At 35.9% G+C, this 17489-nt stretch overlaps 1 protein-coding gene across 3 annotated transcripts in view; it reads left to right on the top strand.

Moving 5' to 3' along the window:
• VPS13A (vacuolar protein sorting 13 homolog A) overlaps positions 1 to 17489 on the top strand; it is a 119016-nt gene continuing 101527 nt past the window's right edge. For all 3 annotated transcript variants that reach the window (XM_083817643.1, XM_083817642.1, XM_083817644.1), the window contains exons 1-14: positions 1 to 158; positions 7276 to 7319; positions 7830 to 7872; positions 8862 to 8957; positions 9235 to 9336; positions 10147 to 10256; positions 10553 to 10612; positions 11763 to 11822; positions 12046 to 12126; positions 12561 to 12618; positions 14803 to 14930; positions 15152 to 15258; positions 15956 to 16127; positions 16498 to 16560. In XM_083817643.1, coding sequence (XP_083673769.1) covers positions 59 to 158; positions 7276 to 7319; positions 7830 to 7872; positions 8862 to 8957; positions 9235 to 9336; positions 10147 to 10256; positions 10553 to 10612; positions 11763 to 11822; positions 12046 to 12126; positions 12561 to 12618; positions 14803 to 14930; positions 15152 to 15258; positions 15956 to 16127; positions 16498 to 16560 — 1224 coding nt within the window. In that variant the 5' untranslated portion in view covers positions 1 to 58. The remainder of the gene's footprint in view (positions 159 to 7275; positions 7320 to 7829; positions 7873 to 8861; positions 8958 to 9234; positions 9337 to 10146; positions 10257 to 10552; positions 10613 to 11762; positions 11823 to 12045; positions 12127 to 12560; positions 12619 to 14802; positions 14931 to 15151; positions 15259 to 15955; positions 16128 to 16497; positions 16561 to 17489) is intronic.

Raw genomic sequence — 17489 nt, 5'->3', positions numbered from 1 at the left:
AGCGGCCGGGGCCGGGGCCGGGGCCGGGGCCGGGGCCGGGGCCGGGGCCGGCGGCGCGATGGTGTTCGAGTCGCTGGTCGTGGACGTCCTGAACCGCTTCCTCGGCGACTACGTGGTGAACCTCGACAGCTCCCAGCTGAAGCTGGGCATCTGGGGAGGTGCGGGCCGGCGCGGCGGTTGCGGCGGTTGCGGGGGCGGGGCGGCGGCGTGAGGCGGGGGGCTAACGGCCGCCGGGTGCACGCGCTGCCCCCGCGCGGCTCCGCACGGTCCCGCCCGGCCCCGCCGTGGCGTTGCGGCCGTCGGGGGCTCGGTCGCCGTGCCCTGGGCGCTGGCGGAAAGTTTGCCGCAGGCCGCCTCCGTGCGGGGCCGGGCTGGTCGCCTGGGCTTTTTGTTTTTTTATTATTATTATTCTCCCAGAAAGAAGAAGCTAAAAATAAACGCCGCGGGTTCTGGCGGCGTGCTGAGCGCCGGCGAGGTGCCGCGGGGAGTGACCAGCCTCGGCGCAGGCAGCAGCCGCGGTTTCCCTTCGGTGCCGTAACGCGGAAGCCTGCGATAGCCGTCTGGTAACGCGGGGGAGCCCGCGATAGCTGTCGCGTTCCCTTTTCCAACGCGACAGAGTCACGACAGCGGGTGCCGGCGGGGCGGTGGCCGGCTGTCCTGTGGGCAGCACGGTGGGCGCGCTGCCCCGACGCGCCCTGCCGAGCCCCCTGCGTAACAGATGCACGGGGGAGCCGCAGCACCCGTCTCGCTTTCCTGTGCGTTTGGGAAGAGTAGGCTCAAGGAGAGGAAGAGGCGTGCAATTAACGGGCGCGTCTGCGGTGACCGCCCCGACTCAGTTTTCAATGTGCGTGCCAGGCGTCTGCAGCATCAGCAAAAGCATACGGAGGTCAAGTTTTTTTTTTTTGTGTGTGTGTATGTGTTCATACGTCTGCAGGTATGAAGCATCCTCAAGGTATTCCATGCCTAGAATTCTGTTCCCAGGTACTCACGTATGTGAATCAGATTTTGGATGCTCCTTCTGGACGTTTTTTTGCATCTTGGACGTTTTTGTTTCGCTCTGCAGTTTTTGGAAATGGTGTCTTTATTTGATTGCGTCTCTGTGGCAGTATTTTGTCAGCTAGTCAAGGCATTTATTTGTAGGATGTCTGCAAAGTTCAGGCTCTGTATGGAGTCTTAATACTGCAACAGCACATGTAACTGCTGGTGAGAAAGTAGTAGTTCTTGGTCTGCGGCATTAAGGCCAGATATAGCATATTTATTCCAGATTGTGTCTTATTTGAAAAATGTGTTAGACTGGTTCATTGTGAACTTAAGTTGTTTGGTTGTCATAGTTTTTTCTTTCTATTCAGGGAAGGCAAGAAAAATATGTAATGTAAAGTAGAGAATGTTCTATTTGGCTCCGTTTATACATTACAAATGGGTAAAAACTTACTTTTTAGTACTGCAGATTACTGGTGATTGCTCTTGGCAGCTTATGCTTCTATGAGGCAACTCTTACCAGGTTGTATGTGTCTTAGCTTTTTCATCTGAAGCAAAGCCAAAACCTAAATAGATGTCAAGTTTTGATATTCAGCTGTGACATTTTATGTATATGTGGAGCTCAGTTTCAGGATTTTCATATGATTTCCTCCTTAAGTAGTTTTAACATTTTAGAGGTTTTTGAATATATTTTTCTTTAAACTAAATTCCTTTTTCGTTAGTATGGTGCCTTTGCGCTAGATTCAAATTAGTTCTTCTCTATATAGTTTGTACACTTGTGTTACGTGAAAATTGATACGTAATGCTATGTCTTGCTCGGATGCCCAGAACTGCTGTGTAACGTTGTTGAGAAATCATCCGTAGAAGGTTACTTTTGCCTGGTCCACATGCACAATGATGTTTCATGTATGTACATCTTCATCTATGTTTAATGGTGTGTTCATCTGTAATATTTTTTTCATTCCAAAGATCTTGGAGATCTTTGTTCCTCTGACTAAAAGGCAGTAACCATTAGTAGTGGTAGTAGACATTTTGTTATGTGGAGGCTGTCACTGATTAATAGATGCTTATGTACATGGAACCTGATTTACTGATCAAGTCTACTGATAATTTTATTGCCTTCCTTATAACTATAATTGTGGAACTGAATTCTCTCTCTCCACCTCCCCCTTCCCCCCTCAAGAAAAAAGCACTTTTTTTTCTACGTATTTTGTGTAAAGTTAATGCATTTGCACGTTTGTTTGCTCTGAAAGCGCTTCGGTTACAGCTAGATGTTTGTCATGGTTCTGTGCTGTGCGCCTTTTGGATGCTATGGCACTGTTTGGGTGCTGTGCATTAATGTATTACATTTTTAAAAGCGTGTGTTTCGTCCACCTCTGATAGATTAAATACCCGAGGGAGTTTATTTAGGTGCTGTAGTGAAGAAGTTCTGTCATTGTGTATTTTATAGCTAGCCTGTTTACGTTGATCTTCTGTTGGCAGACTCTGAATATGTATATACAGTTCCCTCTCCTGCGAATTTGGCAGCTTTATTAATAACTTTAATAAACACACATAACATTCGTTTCGGTTTTGTATAAAGAGAGAAGTCAGGATGTCATACGAAAGTCATTGAATTTCGATCTGTGGAATAAAGTTGCATGATGACACACTTCTGCCAAGACACATGGACACAGTAACTAGACATGTTTTAAAATGTTTTCTTCTGCTCACTGAAAAAGTCAGATGGAAGGGTAAAAATCCCAACTGTCTCAATACTACAGATGGGATGCCTGGAAACAGGCTCTTGGCTGGGAGAGTTGCAAGAACTTGGTGACCTGAAATATAAAAGGTAATTCAAAAAGGAGAGTGCAAAACAAACTAGAAAAGTTAAAAAAAAAAAAAAAAAAATCAATTTGAACATGTAAGGCGTACACTGGAAAGACAAGGGCTCAGAAACAAATATAATGGGAAAATAAATTGTTTTCCTTAAGACCTCCATTTGTATGAAGTAGAATAAAACGTTATTTAGTGTGCTTGGCAGCCATCAAGGAAAGTTATTGATCAGATGGGAAGGCCAGTGATTTTGTTATGGTCTTTGCTTACAAAGATAGTGTCACTGAAAATGCTGTATTGATATGTAAGAACTTGCCTTAGAAGAACAGGTTAGATGAATAGTTAGATATTTTAAGACATTTTATAACTTGTCAAGTTATAGCTAATACCTGAAGAAGTGATTGAAGCAGTCTGAGATGTTGCTGGTTATCTTTCAGAAGCAGTGAGGCATTGGTGAGATTTCCAGACACCATGGCAGACCAAGCAGTTGTTTCACCAGTGTCCGTGAGACTATTATTTCTTCGGCTGTGTCTAAGTAACTTCATTCAGTGTCTTGATTAGACCCTTTGAACTGCACTTTAAAATTCTCTGCTGACTTGGGCACACCCACTAATTAGCTAATGTCTCAAGTATATCTTACATAACTTGCTATTTGAATAGCTGGTGTCTCTTATTGTGGCAGATGTATCGGTAGGCAGATACTTGACACAAGTTTATGAGCACACAAGCACTTCTTACCTACTTCTTCTGGCTACACCTATTAGTATAATAAATGACTAGTTCTTTTACATGCTGTGCCTTGTTTAAGTATAGCAGGTGCAGTCCTTGCCCTCACATATCAATAAAGTCATTTGAACTGACTGAGGGATGTAGAATATCTAGTAGTTTCTGCTGCCTTTTGTGATCTGTCAATAGATGTCAATAGAGAATGTGTTATGGCAGACACTCAAACCCTTGAAGACTTCCATCCTGTCTCCAGAAGGTATGATTAAATACTACTAATTAACAACACAAATTCCAGTGGGAAATGACTGGCAAGGCAGCCATTTGTAGAAACTGATCAAAGGGTTTCACAAGCTCAGCTTGTCTCAGTAGCGTGATGCTGTTGCTAAAAAACAGAGATTCTGTTAAAATATGAGCAGGAGTGTTTGATGCTGATCAGAGACGAGCTGAGGTACTTTAAGTTTCTGTTGTCTGTCATCTTTAATATCTCTTTCACTCATCTTTCCCATCATCAGAAGGTCTCACCCCCACCCCTTCTTATTTACAAGGACAGCAAAGGTGTAAGGCATCCATAGGTTAAATGAGCAGGATTTTTGTGAGGATTGATTTCCTTCTCTACCTGTAGCTTTTGTTGACATCCATAACAAAATTTCAGTTAGGCCCCTTTAGTGAGACGGTTTACTAAATGTTATCTTATTTTCTTGGTGTCTCTTTGTGAGACACCTAAGTCCTTGGTAGTAGATATTGGCTCATGCACTCAAAATATAAATACGAGTGTCTAAAATTAGGGCTATAAACCTATATGATGAGAATGATATAAGAATGATGATGAATGTTAGATTTCATTGAATTAACTTGCAATGTCCAGAGATTAGTGGAGGTAAGAATTTGATTCCTTTATAGGCCTAGTAAACCCTAGACTGGGCTATATGTAATTACAAAGGTTTTGTTTTTTGTTATTGTTTTGGCTGTAAGCCTGCATGTTTTACCATAGATATTTATGCAAATCCAACTACTTGTATATACAGTTTTAAAGGTTGTTTAGATGGGCAATTTTAACACATCTTCTTACCTGCATGCACTAATGTCTTCAATACAAAGAAACATCCAACTGCCCACAAGGTGGAGGGGTAGGGGGGTGGGGAAGAACAAAAACACAAATCTTGATGTATTTTGAAATGTTTGCAATTAAAATCCAAAACAGTAAAATCGAATGGCTCTTCTATGTCCAGCACCAGACCTTTAGTTCCTTATTTCAATACTTATATTTTTTAGTGTGGCTTAATTTTTTGTAGTAGAACAGTCCCCATATGATATAGTTGCACTTACAAATCGGTACCCTTGCAAGTGAAACATTTGTATGTGATAGAGACTAAATTTTGTCAAAAAAAAGGAGTACAGACATGGTCAGTTACAGTGTCTCTAATCATGAGTGTTAAAAGTCGGTGCCAGCTGAGGTCTCCTACCTTTGGAAGTAGTTCAAGTTTGCTTGCAAGATTATTTACTTGGTCTCTTCCTTGCACTGACTGCTGAGTATAGAAAAAATAAATGTTGCATAAAGGCACAAAACACAGTACTTCAGTAGCCTTCTGTGTGCCTTGATAGTCTATTCAGAGTGGTCAGACTCTCAATCAAGGTTTTTGTAAGTAGGTTGTGATATTTTTAGTAAATGTTCAGTAAATTGATATTAAAATTGAGATGATCGCAGCTTTACTAATTTATGTATCTTCTAATGATTTCAACTAAAACTGTTAAACTTATAAAATTTAAAATCATAAACGTAGGAAAGTGGTGAAAATTTTTTTATCCTGCTCCCCTATCTGAACTCAATACAGAATTGTCAAAAGCTTCTTTTTTGAAACAGTACAGAAAAAACATCATGTTTTCTCTCTGTCAGTATGACGTGCTCAGGTAAAATAAGCTATAGCTGTCCATGACAAATTTTTTTTTTTTAAGTGCATGGGATAATAATCCTTGCTCACTTTGCAATGATTTGTTTTTGGAAGCATCAGTGCTGTCACATTACAGCCCAAGGAACTGTGCTTCAGCTGAAATGTATCATATGCCAAACCCTTGATAAATGCAACGTAATGTTTACTTAGCCCACAGTGAAAGTGAAAGAAACTAAACCCAGTTAAATTACTTCATATGTCATGTAGTCTTAGAGTTGTCTGGTGAACATCTCAGCTGACATGTAAAAATACAAGCTGTGGTAGCTTGATTACAAGTCTGAACCTTTATGCTGTATATCTCTTGAATTGCTTACCGTGGATACAACTAGTGTTGTCTTCTTGGAGAAGATGAATGCATATTATTATTATTTATTTATTTATTTATTTTCCCCCTCTTGTATAATGGAACTTTCTCTGGTGAGTGTTAAAATGTTCTGTTTAGGGTAAGCTTTGTCGGGGGATAAATTTAGTACAGAACTAACCCCAACAGTAAATAAAAGGCACTACCTTGTTGTTTCCTATAGAACAGGTATAGTTACTAGAGTAGTTACAGACTACCACAGGGAATGCTTTTTTTTTTTCCCCCCCATTTTCTAGTGCTTCCGCCAATTTGTTTGTATTGTAAGGTTTAAAAGTGGAGCACACAGCTCAAAACCAACCTTTTGTGTAAAGTATTTCTTTTGATAGCCTGGTAGCAGCACATAGCAAATGTATAGAATTGTACTGGAAATGGCTATCTATAGATTGTTCTGATGAATACATTAGATCATTTAAAACTTCATATTTTGTGAGTACTGCAAGATGGGTAGGTTAGTTCGCCTAGACAGGTCTACAACAGCAGTTCAGCAACTAGAACCAACTCTTGCAATAAATGTCCTTTTGAGATTAGAGTCCCGTTTCCCAGAATTAATGCTACTTTGAACAGCAGTCCAAAGCAGTCATCACTGTGTAACTGCGAGAATAATTCTTGTAGTTGGAGGTCCTGTCCCCTGATAGGTTTGCCCATTTCTAGCTTGCATCTCCAAAAGGAAAATATTATTGAATCAAAGAAATCGTATTTGCAATCTTAAGTCATACTCCTTTGCAGGCTTGTAATCCACTTCTGGTTTCCTGAATCTCATTTATGCCTCTGTTCATCTGTATCAGGTGTCTGTTCCATGTGTATACATTAACACTATACAACTAATTCAAAGGTAGCAATGTCACGAATTTCCTGGACACTTAAAATGTTCATTTGTGATGGCAAGCATTTGATGTGGAGTATGTTGTAAAGACAGATCTTGCAATTAGAATGTTCTGTGTTTAGAGGATAATGAAGTTACTGTTGTCTTACATCTAAAAATTAGATGTACTGCAGTGCTTCCTGTGAACTTTCATAAGCCTGTAAATGCAATTTGCAAAACTAAGGTCTTTCAGGAAAAAAAAAACAAAAAAAAACAAAAAAAACAAACGTAAAGCTAAAGCTGTAGTGTGGCTTATGTTCCCTTCACAAGTGTAGGAAGCAGATGGTTGAGGAAACAGAAGCAAATTTTTAATTTTGAATGGGTCCTTATGAAATGCGACAGTCATTTCCTACATTTTTATTTTGAGGAATCATAGGTTCTTTTCCATGGACATGCAAGCTCCATGAAAAAATCCCAGAGAAAGACTGTTTTGTAGCGGCTGTGAACAGTGTATTCTTAATCGTTTTTCGTGAATACTTGAGGTGTGGACTGGGGGTACCTTCCACAGCTGTTAAGGCTTGTTTAGTGTGTACCACTACTACTTTGCTTTTTGAAGTTTTACCTATTGGCTTCTTTGCTTTTAGGAGCTGTAGCACTGAAGAATCTTGAAATAAAAGAAAATGCACTGGTAAGTCAGTGAAAGCAAAAATAAAACTGCTGCAAAAATTATTCTAGGACATCTTTGGGGTTGGTTTTTTGGTTCTTATTTTAGAATATGCCGACTTTAAATGAAAACTTACTGTTCTGTTTGCTTTGCACTAGGGTGTGGGTTGTCTAATAAATTTGAGATTACATTTGAAGATGATGAAGGTATACGTTGGCTTCAAATAGTATGTTTTGCCAAAAGAGTAGTCAACAATTTCATAAAGTGTTGTGTTTAGGTAAAAAAGAATACTGGAAGAACTTTTTTCTCCCTACAGCTCATGGAGGTAGGAGCTTGCTCTTAGGAATGTATTTAGCATAGCATGGCTGAACAGTCTAAATCAGTAATGACTTGCATATTCTATTGTATTCAGTCTTTTTTTCTTCCAGTGATTCAGGGGTATGTTTGTTGTTAAGGTTATTTCTGTCTTCTCTTATTAGTGAACATTTCACAAGTTGCTGAAATGAGTTTGTATTCTAAAACACTTTCTTTTAGAGTCAGCTGGATGTGCCATTTAAAGTTAAAGCAGGACATATTGGTAAGTTACATTTTGTAATATACCCATGCAGGGGTTACTAAACATACTGCTCGTCCTTGCAAGTAGCTTTGGACATTCTAAGCAAGTAATTTTCTTAATTTGCTTGATTTGCATGCTTTGTACATCCTGATTTTTTTTTTCCTGAAAAAACTTTATTGAAGAAGTTTCTTCCTTGAGCAGAGATGTTATAGTTAAGACCTTGGATTATTGTCTAGTCATGTCAATATTAATGAAAAAAGAACCTGAAATAGAAAAGATGAACAACTGAGTAGTACTGAGTATCATCTGTTTTTTAAAGCAAGATTCCACAACTGATTTTGCTACCCTCTTCACTTTTTCTTTTCACTTTTATGGAAGGTTTTCTCATTGCCAGTTGACTCTTGTAAAAGTTAATGGTTTCTTAAAGTGAACTAAATCTAAAGCCAATATGTTTCCTTCAAATCTGCCCAGGAAGTAAATTTTTCTTGTGACTGACTTTGTAGTTTACTAAAATTGGCACTTGTACGAAGAATGCGAGATACTGTAATGTCGGGATCCCCATGCTCGCAGACATGTACACTCTATTTTAAGACTCTCTTTCGCAGGAAAAGAAAGCAAGAAAAATGTTCTAAAAATTCTGCTTTTGGTAGTGTTAAGCTGACTGATTATGTATGAGCTACCCATGTTTTTTTTTTTGTTTATGCGAGTGCTGCAGTGGTTTTGGAAGAAGGAGACGTTATTAGGAAGACTGACTATAATTTAAAGGGGTAAGGAGAGGAACTGCAGACTTATTAGTTCTGTTGGTGGAGAAAATTTGCTGAATTTTCATTTGGATGCAGTGTGAAACAGACAACCAAAAGGACACCTACCTCAGATGCACTTTTTTTTCCCTTTTTGATATAATAATTGTTCAGAGCTTTTGTGGTTAGTGTCAATTATCTTTCTATAAAATCTTTCTCCTAGTCATGTATTTAACTGTATAGCTGAACTGTTCTTCTTTGTGTTTCTAGGTCAACTTAACTTACAGATTCCATGGCAAAACCTTTATACTCAACCTGTTGAGGCAGTTCTTGATGGAGTTTATTTGCTTATTGTGCCCACAGCCAGTAAGTTAATATAGTGACAAAAGTGAATGTGAATGGATGGGATTTCAAAAGTCTCTGTAATTGGTTGGTATTGCGCTTTATTTTCAGTAGACACTCTTATGAAATTCACTTAAGTAATGGCAGTGGGGCGTCCTTCACCAATTTATATTTGGTCAGTTAATTTTTCCTTGTTATGTAAGTGTTAACAAAATGTGTAAATAATTGTTTTTGAAACAGCATCTTTCAAAAATGTGCAAAGTCTTTCATATTTTTTACGTTTTTTACATTGTGTATCTAGGCATAAAATACGATGCTGAAAAAGAAGCCAGGCAGCTCTTGGAAGCAAGGCAAAGGGAATTGCAAAGGATAGAAGAAGCAAAGCAGAAAATAGCTGACCAAGGTAAGAGTAGGAAAAGATAGTGAAAGTGATGCTATTTTTTTAAATCCAGAAAGATGTTGTATTTATCATTTAGTGTTCTAGATTCATGTTTTCCTCCTGATATTTAAAGTAACCTATCAGTTACAGTTTTCTATTTACATGTAGAAAGTTTGCAAAGTGTCCTAACTGTTATTTGAGTTAGCTGTTAGCTGTTGAACATTTTGTGTGAAATAGTGTTCATCTTTGGAAATCAGATGCTGTCTTGCATAGAATTTTGATTCTCTTGTGTGTAGGTGCCATTAATATTGTAGCATGTGTATCCTGAAAAGAAAAAGTTTCAAAAATAATGTGATCTGATGTAAATAAAGCTTTTGAAATATTGTTTCTCTACTTGTAGCATGTTGCCTTTTTCTTTCCTTTTCTTTTGAAAAAAAAAAACTCTCTATTTTTTTCCCCATTAGCAGTAGAATTTTATTACTCTTTTTAAAGATTTTGTGTAATTTGTATTTTGATGGATGTTAAATCTTGTCATCTTAAATAGAACTTTTGGTACTTCTAAAGAATATGTCTTGACCACTTTGAGTATCAGTAGCCATCTCATACTTTTGAATAACCTGTGTCAGATAATACGCTGAAACCTTACAGTCTGAGGATATAAATGTTACAGATTATACTGAAAGAGAATATTTGTATGAAGTTAGAGTACAATTTAAGAAAATACAAGAAAATTTAAGTATCTGTCAAATGAACTTTATGATGTTTTTTCCCTCTAGTTTAGTTCAAAAATACTTAAACGCAAATGGAATATTTAATTCTTTTCCTTAAACTTAGATAAAGTAAAAGAAGAGAAACAAGACACTTTTGTAGAAAAACTAGTCACTCAGGTCATCAAAAATCTTCAGGTGAAAATTTCCAACATCCATGTTCGCTATGAAGATGATGTAAGTAATTCTGTTTACCTTAAGATAAGGCATGTGTACTGTAACATTAAATTAGGAACCTGTCTTTTTTTCCCCCCCCTTGTTACTTTCTGTGGTGAGAGAAAACTAGTAAAGTTTTGAAATTTCATAGTCTTCCACTAAAAATGAAAACTAATAAAAAGGTATTATAAACATTGTTGTAGTGAAGATAATAGTGTTGTCAGATCTTTCATATATATGTATTGTAGGCTATTTATTTTCATATTTAAATTTAGAGCACATGATAACATTTTTTTGTATTTTCTTCACTTTATTAGATCACAAATCGGAATAATCCCTTGTCATTTGGGATTTCACTTCAGAATCTAAGCTTGCAGGTAATTTTATTTTTCATCTAAAAAGCATGCTGATGTAGACTGAAAGGTGAAGTTTGATTTTTTCTGTCTGGTAACATACTGTGTAATGAAAGAATACCCACAATCTTAAGCTATGCATAATGGTAACTACTTGGTTTATTAAATCCAGAATAAATATTGATAGGGTTGCCATTAAAGATAAAAAGCTTGGTGATAAAACAGACCTTTGGTAAGAAATTTTTATTCTTCTGCCTGCTGCACTTTGTGGTTGCCAAGCATCAGACTTAACTAGATTTGTGCTCTTCATAATCTGTGAATATTTTATTGAAAGTGCTGTAAGGCCCAAGAAGGAAGCTACTACTCTATCTTAGGAAGATTAAAAAAAAAAACAAAAGTGGGTGGCATGTTGTTTCAAACTGGAGTTCTGTTCTTTGATCTGCAAACTTCAGTTTATGGAGCAAATATTAAGGTATTTTAGACAGTATACATTTATTTTGGAAGAATACCTAGTAGAAGCAGCCTGCTAGTTTGCTCTGATTCAGTAGCTTTTCTGTAAAACTAGTAATTCTAAAGAAACTGTATTTAAGTATTACTTTCTTGAATGCAATAATTGTCATATGAATTCTTGTTTGTAGCCTGTTTAAGACACAGTGAAAGCTTTTTTCCAGCCTTTTCCCCCAAACAATTTTGCATGATGAACAAAAACGTGGGTATTCTTAATACATTGCTATTGAAGTACTTGTCACACTTGTCTTGAAAATGTACAGTAGGTTGTACAGGTTGCTGTTGAGCTTGAAATAAGCTGCTACTTCCAGAATTACAAAAGAATTCAAGTCCCTTTTTATCTCTTTTAAAAGAGTTTACCTATAAATAACATAATTATAATAAATATAAATAAAAATATTTTGCAGTACTGGAATCTTTTGGTTCTTGTGTGCAGCCTGCCAGTCACTTCATGTATACATATGTTTTTTCAGGTGAAGTAGCCTGATGAAGTTTACACTTAAGAAAATAGTGGTTTAGTCATCTGAATTCAGAAGATGGTTCCCATTAATTTCAGTGGGTTTTCATTGTGCTGATAGTTCTGCCTGTTCTACTTGTTTGTTTCAGTGATGATAAAATGTTGGTGTATTACAGGTAGCAGAATAACTTTCATTAATTCTCATTTCAGACCTCAGATAAGAATTGGAATCCGTGTTTACATGATGAAACTGCCAAGTTGTTCTACAAGGTACAGTATAAACTGTATGCTAAAGAAACAACTGTTGCAATACAAGCTAGCAATGAGTTTCAATTCCTTTTATAATAAGAAGATATAACTATAGGCTTTAAAATAAAAAGATGTGCAGTCTGCAAGGAACATTCTGAATGTTTTTATTCATCCAGACTGTGAAATTCAAATTTCATGTAAAATTTGTAGATGTATTAATACATATGATCTGTTTTTTTTTCAGCTTGTACGACTGGATAACCTTTTTGCTTACTGGAATGTGAAATCGGAGATGTTCTATCATGGGGGTTATGATGAATCATTGGTAAGTAAAGGTGTCTACTATTCTAGTTCAGACTGTGAAGCACTGACTGTGCTTCACATTCAGTTCTGCTTCCATTTATGTTGATGTCCTCGGGAAATGCTTTGTTAGTAATGATTTATTAGGAAAAACAGTAAATGTTGAAGTTTTTATGTGACTGAACGCTCGCCTGAGAGGGAGGAAAAAAAAAAAAAAAGTCCTGTGCAATTACAAAACTATATACAATAGATGGTCATTTTACAATCCAGTGATTTTAGTAGCTAAAACAATAGACCTCTAATAAATTTTATTATGTTTAAAAATAGATGACTGTTTTGAATTGTACTGTGTTTGAGAGGGATTATCTGAAACCCATACCAAATCATTAACCTTTTGTATTTTAAAAGTTTATCATGAAATAGAAATTAAACTCTTTTTAAACTCCACTATATGTTTAGGTTAACTTGAAACAGGGAGTTGCCTGCCACGACGTGATTCCAGAGGGTTATGATTTTGGTAAGTGTTATTACTTTATTTGGAGCTGTAATATACATGTACATTTTAGTTTTCATTTTTAATACCTCTCAGAGATTGATAATTTGTCTGTTATTCAAAGATCTTAGTAAGGAGCATATTGTGGAACGCATTATTTCATAGGATTAACTGTCTCTCTTACACTGAATACAGTACTGTATACGTATTCTTAAAAAGCCTTTGATTAAAGTCTTGAATCATGTATCTTTCAATTGTAGCGTCATAAATACTCATTGTTCACATCCATTGAAATTTCTTTATTCTAAGAAGTTTATTAATAATCCGTGTATCATAGAAGTTATGTGAATCAGGGTGGTTTGAAAAATAGATTGATAGTCTTCGGGTCACACACCGTAAGGGCCGTGTATCAATTTTTGTTAGAGGTGGAAAAAGTAGCCAAAAAACTATGATGCATCAACCTTTTTTTATATAACATAGCACTGCCCTATTGCAAGTTCTAGTGCTTTGAGCGTTGCTTACGCTAGTCAGAAAATCTCATTGGCTCCACTCAAACATGGTAGTTGTTTACTTATCATTGCACAGAAGAATACATGGGTTTTATTTTTCATATGCTTATTTAGTAAGTGTTTACAAGGCAGAATGGCTTTTGAAGAGCCTGCTGTAAAGCAAGTTTGTAGTTCATCATACACAAGGTTAAAAAGCATTAGTTTTTATCGATTTTTCTTACTGCCTTTGCCTGAAGAAGGAAGCCATTTGTTTGTCACTATTCAACTGCCAGAGTACTATTTAGTAATATGTTCCAATTTCTAATCTATCTCTTTCAGTTGCTAGCTTTGACTTTCTTTACAAGAAAATAATTGTAAACATAATCTGTTGTCCAAGTCCTTACACAGTAGTTCAAAATGATTGAATGCAAAATTCCAGGATTCAGAATTTAAGCTCTTAAAATTTAGCGGTGCCATCAGACACACAGATATTTTAAGAATTATGTCATGCCAGTATTCTGTGGTAAATAAAAATTGTCTGTTGCAGAGCTGTTCTAATATCTCTCGAGTGAGACATTGATAGGAATGTATAAAGTCTGTTTTTGTTGCTTGAATTCAAGCAACGTACACAAGTTCATAATCATACACAAGCATAATAGTAACACGCAGGAAGGATGAAAAATTAAGTGTAAGAAGCTAAATACAGGGAGAAAATGAACAGAAATGCTACCACATAAATTTCACAAAGAATAATGAGCTTAAAGTAAAATGAAGTTAGGTAGATGTAAACATTGCTTCATCTTGGAAGGGTGCCTGTTTTCTGCATGTATGAACCTGACAGTGAATTTAGAATATTTGTTATGTAGATGATGTGTCAGTATTTCTGTTAAAGGAGTTCTATTTGATAAAAATACGGTTTACACGAATTCAACCAATATACTAATTCTTATTGTTTGATTGCTTTCCTGAAACGGATGGAAAAATTGAATCAGATGTGATGTCTGAAGGTTATATTGAATGCCTGCTGTTGCCAAATTGAAGAACAGCATTTCTGTTCTGAATCTTTTTTCACATGTGACCTGCTTCACTTTACTTAGCATCCATATTGATTTTTTTTTCCCATGGTTACTTAGGCTTTTATTTTGGAAAAGGTGGAATGTTTGCTACCCACTAGTGTGAGCATAACATCAAAAAGCCTAAAGCATCAATACCATTAATAATAATAATAATAATAAAAAGGTTGTTTTCATTTTCTCTTTTAATGTGTTACATTTTAGGCAAGTCTGCGTTAATGTATAGTCTTGAAACATGGAATCAAAATTTCCTAATACAAAGGAATTACAACTTCGGAAATTAATACAAACTTAGATTGCTTGAGCAATGAATAACCTTTTCATTTTTGGAAATGAGTATTCTGAAGTAAAATGTAAGGCACAATCATTATGGAATAAGATTTGTAGTGAAATGCTATTTCTAAGACCATTTTGTGCTATAAATAGCCTATATAATAGGATTTTTTTTTTTGCAAATATAAATTGTTAATTGAAACATCTGACATGTTTTACTGCATACAGTAAATTTTCGGGAAATGTTCCACTAGCCATATCACCAGAATAAAACTGGAAATCTGAGTAGAGATAATTTTAAGCTGATAAGTATCATTTATGGCAGTCCTAAATAATTTATTTGCCCTTTTTAAAAATCAACGTCTGTTTTTCAGTATTCCGTCCAATTTCAGCTAAAGCCAAACTCCTTATGAATCCTCGATCTGATGTTGATTTCTCATCTCCGAAAATGGATTTAGATGTAAAGTTACAGGACATAGCTGTTGAATTCAATAAACCACAGGTATAAATTATTTTTTGAAATTATATGTAGTGGTAAAAAGTCTTGTTTGCAAACATAATAGGACAAAGTCTGAAATGTTATGATAAGTACACAGAATTGATTCTCATAGTGTTACTTTTCTTTGTAAATTACTTTGTCTTTAAAGAAAGAAATGGTTTACATTGTTGTTCTCAGAAAAAAACAATAACACTCAGGTTTGATTTTTTTTTTTTTTCCCCTAGTATTTCAGTGTTATGGAGCTTCTTGAGTCTGTTGATATGATGACTCGAAATCTGCCGTATAGAAAGTACAGACCTGATGTTCCATTGCACAACAATGCCAAGATGTGGTAGGCCTCCTCCGACTTTGAAAGCAATTTGTCAGTTTTTCATTTGAAATAGCTATCCAAGGGTTATTTCTTAGTTTCAGGAGGAATTGACTTCTAAACTCCTTAAATAAATCCTCTGTTTTGTTTAATATTTTCACTAAGCTGGCAGTACTTAAAAAAAACAAAATCAAAAAAATACTGCTTCTGAGGTCCTCAAACCAAAGATACGGAAACAATATTTGAAAGTGTGTATCTACTGTCTTAAGAGACTGTTACCAGAAAATTAAATCTGATAATATTTTAATATCCAAATTCTGTTTTGATGAAGGAGAGGTCATTGTGCATTAACTACTGTTACAAGAATATGGCTATGCAGATCACAAAGAGTTTTCATTTCTTTTTAGAAGTTGTCTTAGAAGTAGTCTTATGAAATTGTTTTGATATTGTGTGTGTGTGCGTGCATGTATGTAGATATATTGCTGGGCACTTTTTCTACAAGATTACTTACTAAGTTTAGGGAATAGCATCCTGTCAACATTGCGTGGAAAAAAAATTACATTTCTTAAGTTCTTTTGTTGAGCACAAGTGTGGTATTAAACAAGGGATTTGACTATTTCACAACTTAAAGTTGTATTAAGTGAGAGTCTGCATAGCTCTAGGTGTCTTTTCAGTGTGCCGACAGAAATGTAAACTGTACTTCACTTGACTGTGCTTTTAGGTGGAAATATGTTATTTATGGCATCCTTGAAGTAAATGTTCAACCTAAACTCCAAATGTGGTCATGGGAACATATTCGGCACCACAGAAAACAAGTGAAGAATTATAAGGAGATGTATAAAATGAAGATAACATCAAAAAAGCCAAATGAAGAAATCTTAAAATTTTTGGAGGTGAGCCATTTTACATTAAAGGCTTAAATGTTGTTCATCTCAGTATTTTCTTAAACATTAATATTTACATGTTCATCAGTCAGTACTAATTTACAATAAAAATTTTCAGCGGATTGATTTGCAACTTCAACAGTACCTTTCTCTGTGAATAATATTAGTAAACACTAGTTATTTTTTAAAATTAATAATTATGGTGAAGAAAAACATACATGGATGTGCTTTTCTTTTCTAGATTTATTAAAGTTTTGAACTTCAGCACATTACTTGGGTTGTATTGAAAGAGTCGTTACTGTTATTTACTGTAAGACTGTGAGCCATGAATTCTAACCAAATGCAATTGTCAAAAAATAATTTGTTGCTTTTCTTCTAGGAATTTGAAAAGACCTTGGATATTTTTAACATCACTCTAGCAAGGCAACAAGCAGAAGTTGAGGTAAAATTTCATCATTTAATTGGGTCCAAGAACATCCACAACATGAGCTTGTGGACATTTTAAGCAAATGTGTTTTAGTTTTGATGTTTCAATTATGCAGTCTTCTTATTTCCCTTGTGTTTCATATTTGTTATTATAATGCATAGTTAGTATCAGACTACAATTAAGCAAAAGTTAAATAGCTTCATATACTACTTATTTAGACTAACGGATTTGGGGGTGAATTTCTTTCCCTTTTTGGCAAGAAAGATCTACCGCAAAAATGCAGTCAAAGGATGATAGAGTAAGTCAAGTTGGAAGCAATTATTTCCATAGCTTGACAGTTTTCAGGCTTTTGTTTTGTCCCCAAACAGCCTAGAATTCACTAGTTTATTCCTCTCCTTCCTAATGCCCTGTTAAAGTGGTCTGAACACCTATTTATCTAGTATGTTCACATTTTGTTACTATTTACAGATGTTATTCCAAATATAGGTAATACAGAATAAATTTAAATAGATAATCACAATAAAGCAAGATGATGTGGTTTTAGAAGTAGTTACACCTAACTTGTTAGCATTGCTTTTCCTATGATAGTATGTATGCTCTTTAGTTCTCAATATAAAATAATGTCTGAGCATTGTCTGAGGAGAATATGAAATTTGGAATCTAAGATGTTGTATTGATAGTAAAACTTCATGAATCGCGATCATTTATTATCAAAATGCCTGAAAGAGACATGTGAAATTGTTGTTTTGTGGAGTATATTAGTTAACGTATGAATGCAGTTGCACAGTGATAGATACGGTATTTCTAAAAACTCTAGTCAGAGATCTGTAGATGTGATTTTTCCTTCTAGTTGTCTGTACCTAAATCCAGACCTAGGTGCTTGTATAGTCACTTTTCAGCCTTCCTCAGAACAGGAAGACACGTTCACGTTCCTCCTCTTCAGT

Source organism: Anser anser (genome assembly GCF_964211835.1).
Source record: "Anser anser genome assembly, chromosome: Z".
NCBI classification, from domain to species: Eukaryota; Metazoa; Chordata; class Aves; order Anseriformes; family Anatidae; genus Anser; species Anser anser.
The sequence above is the reverse complement of the archived record's forward strand: the minus strand, read 5'-3'. Positions and strand labels throughout refer to the sequence as shown.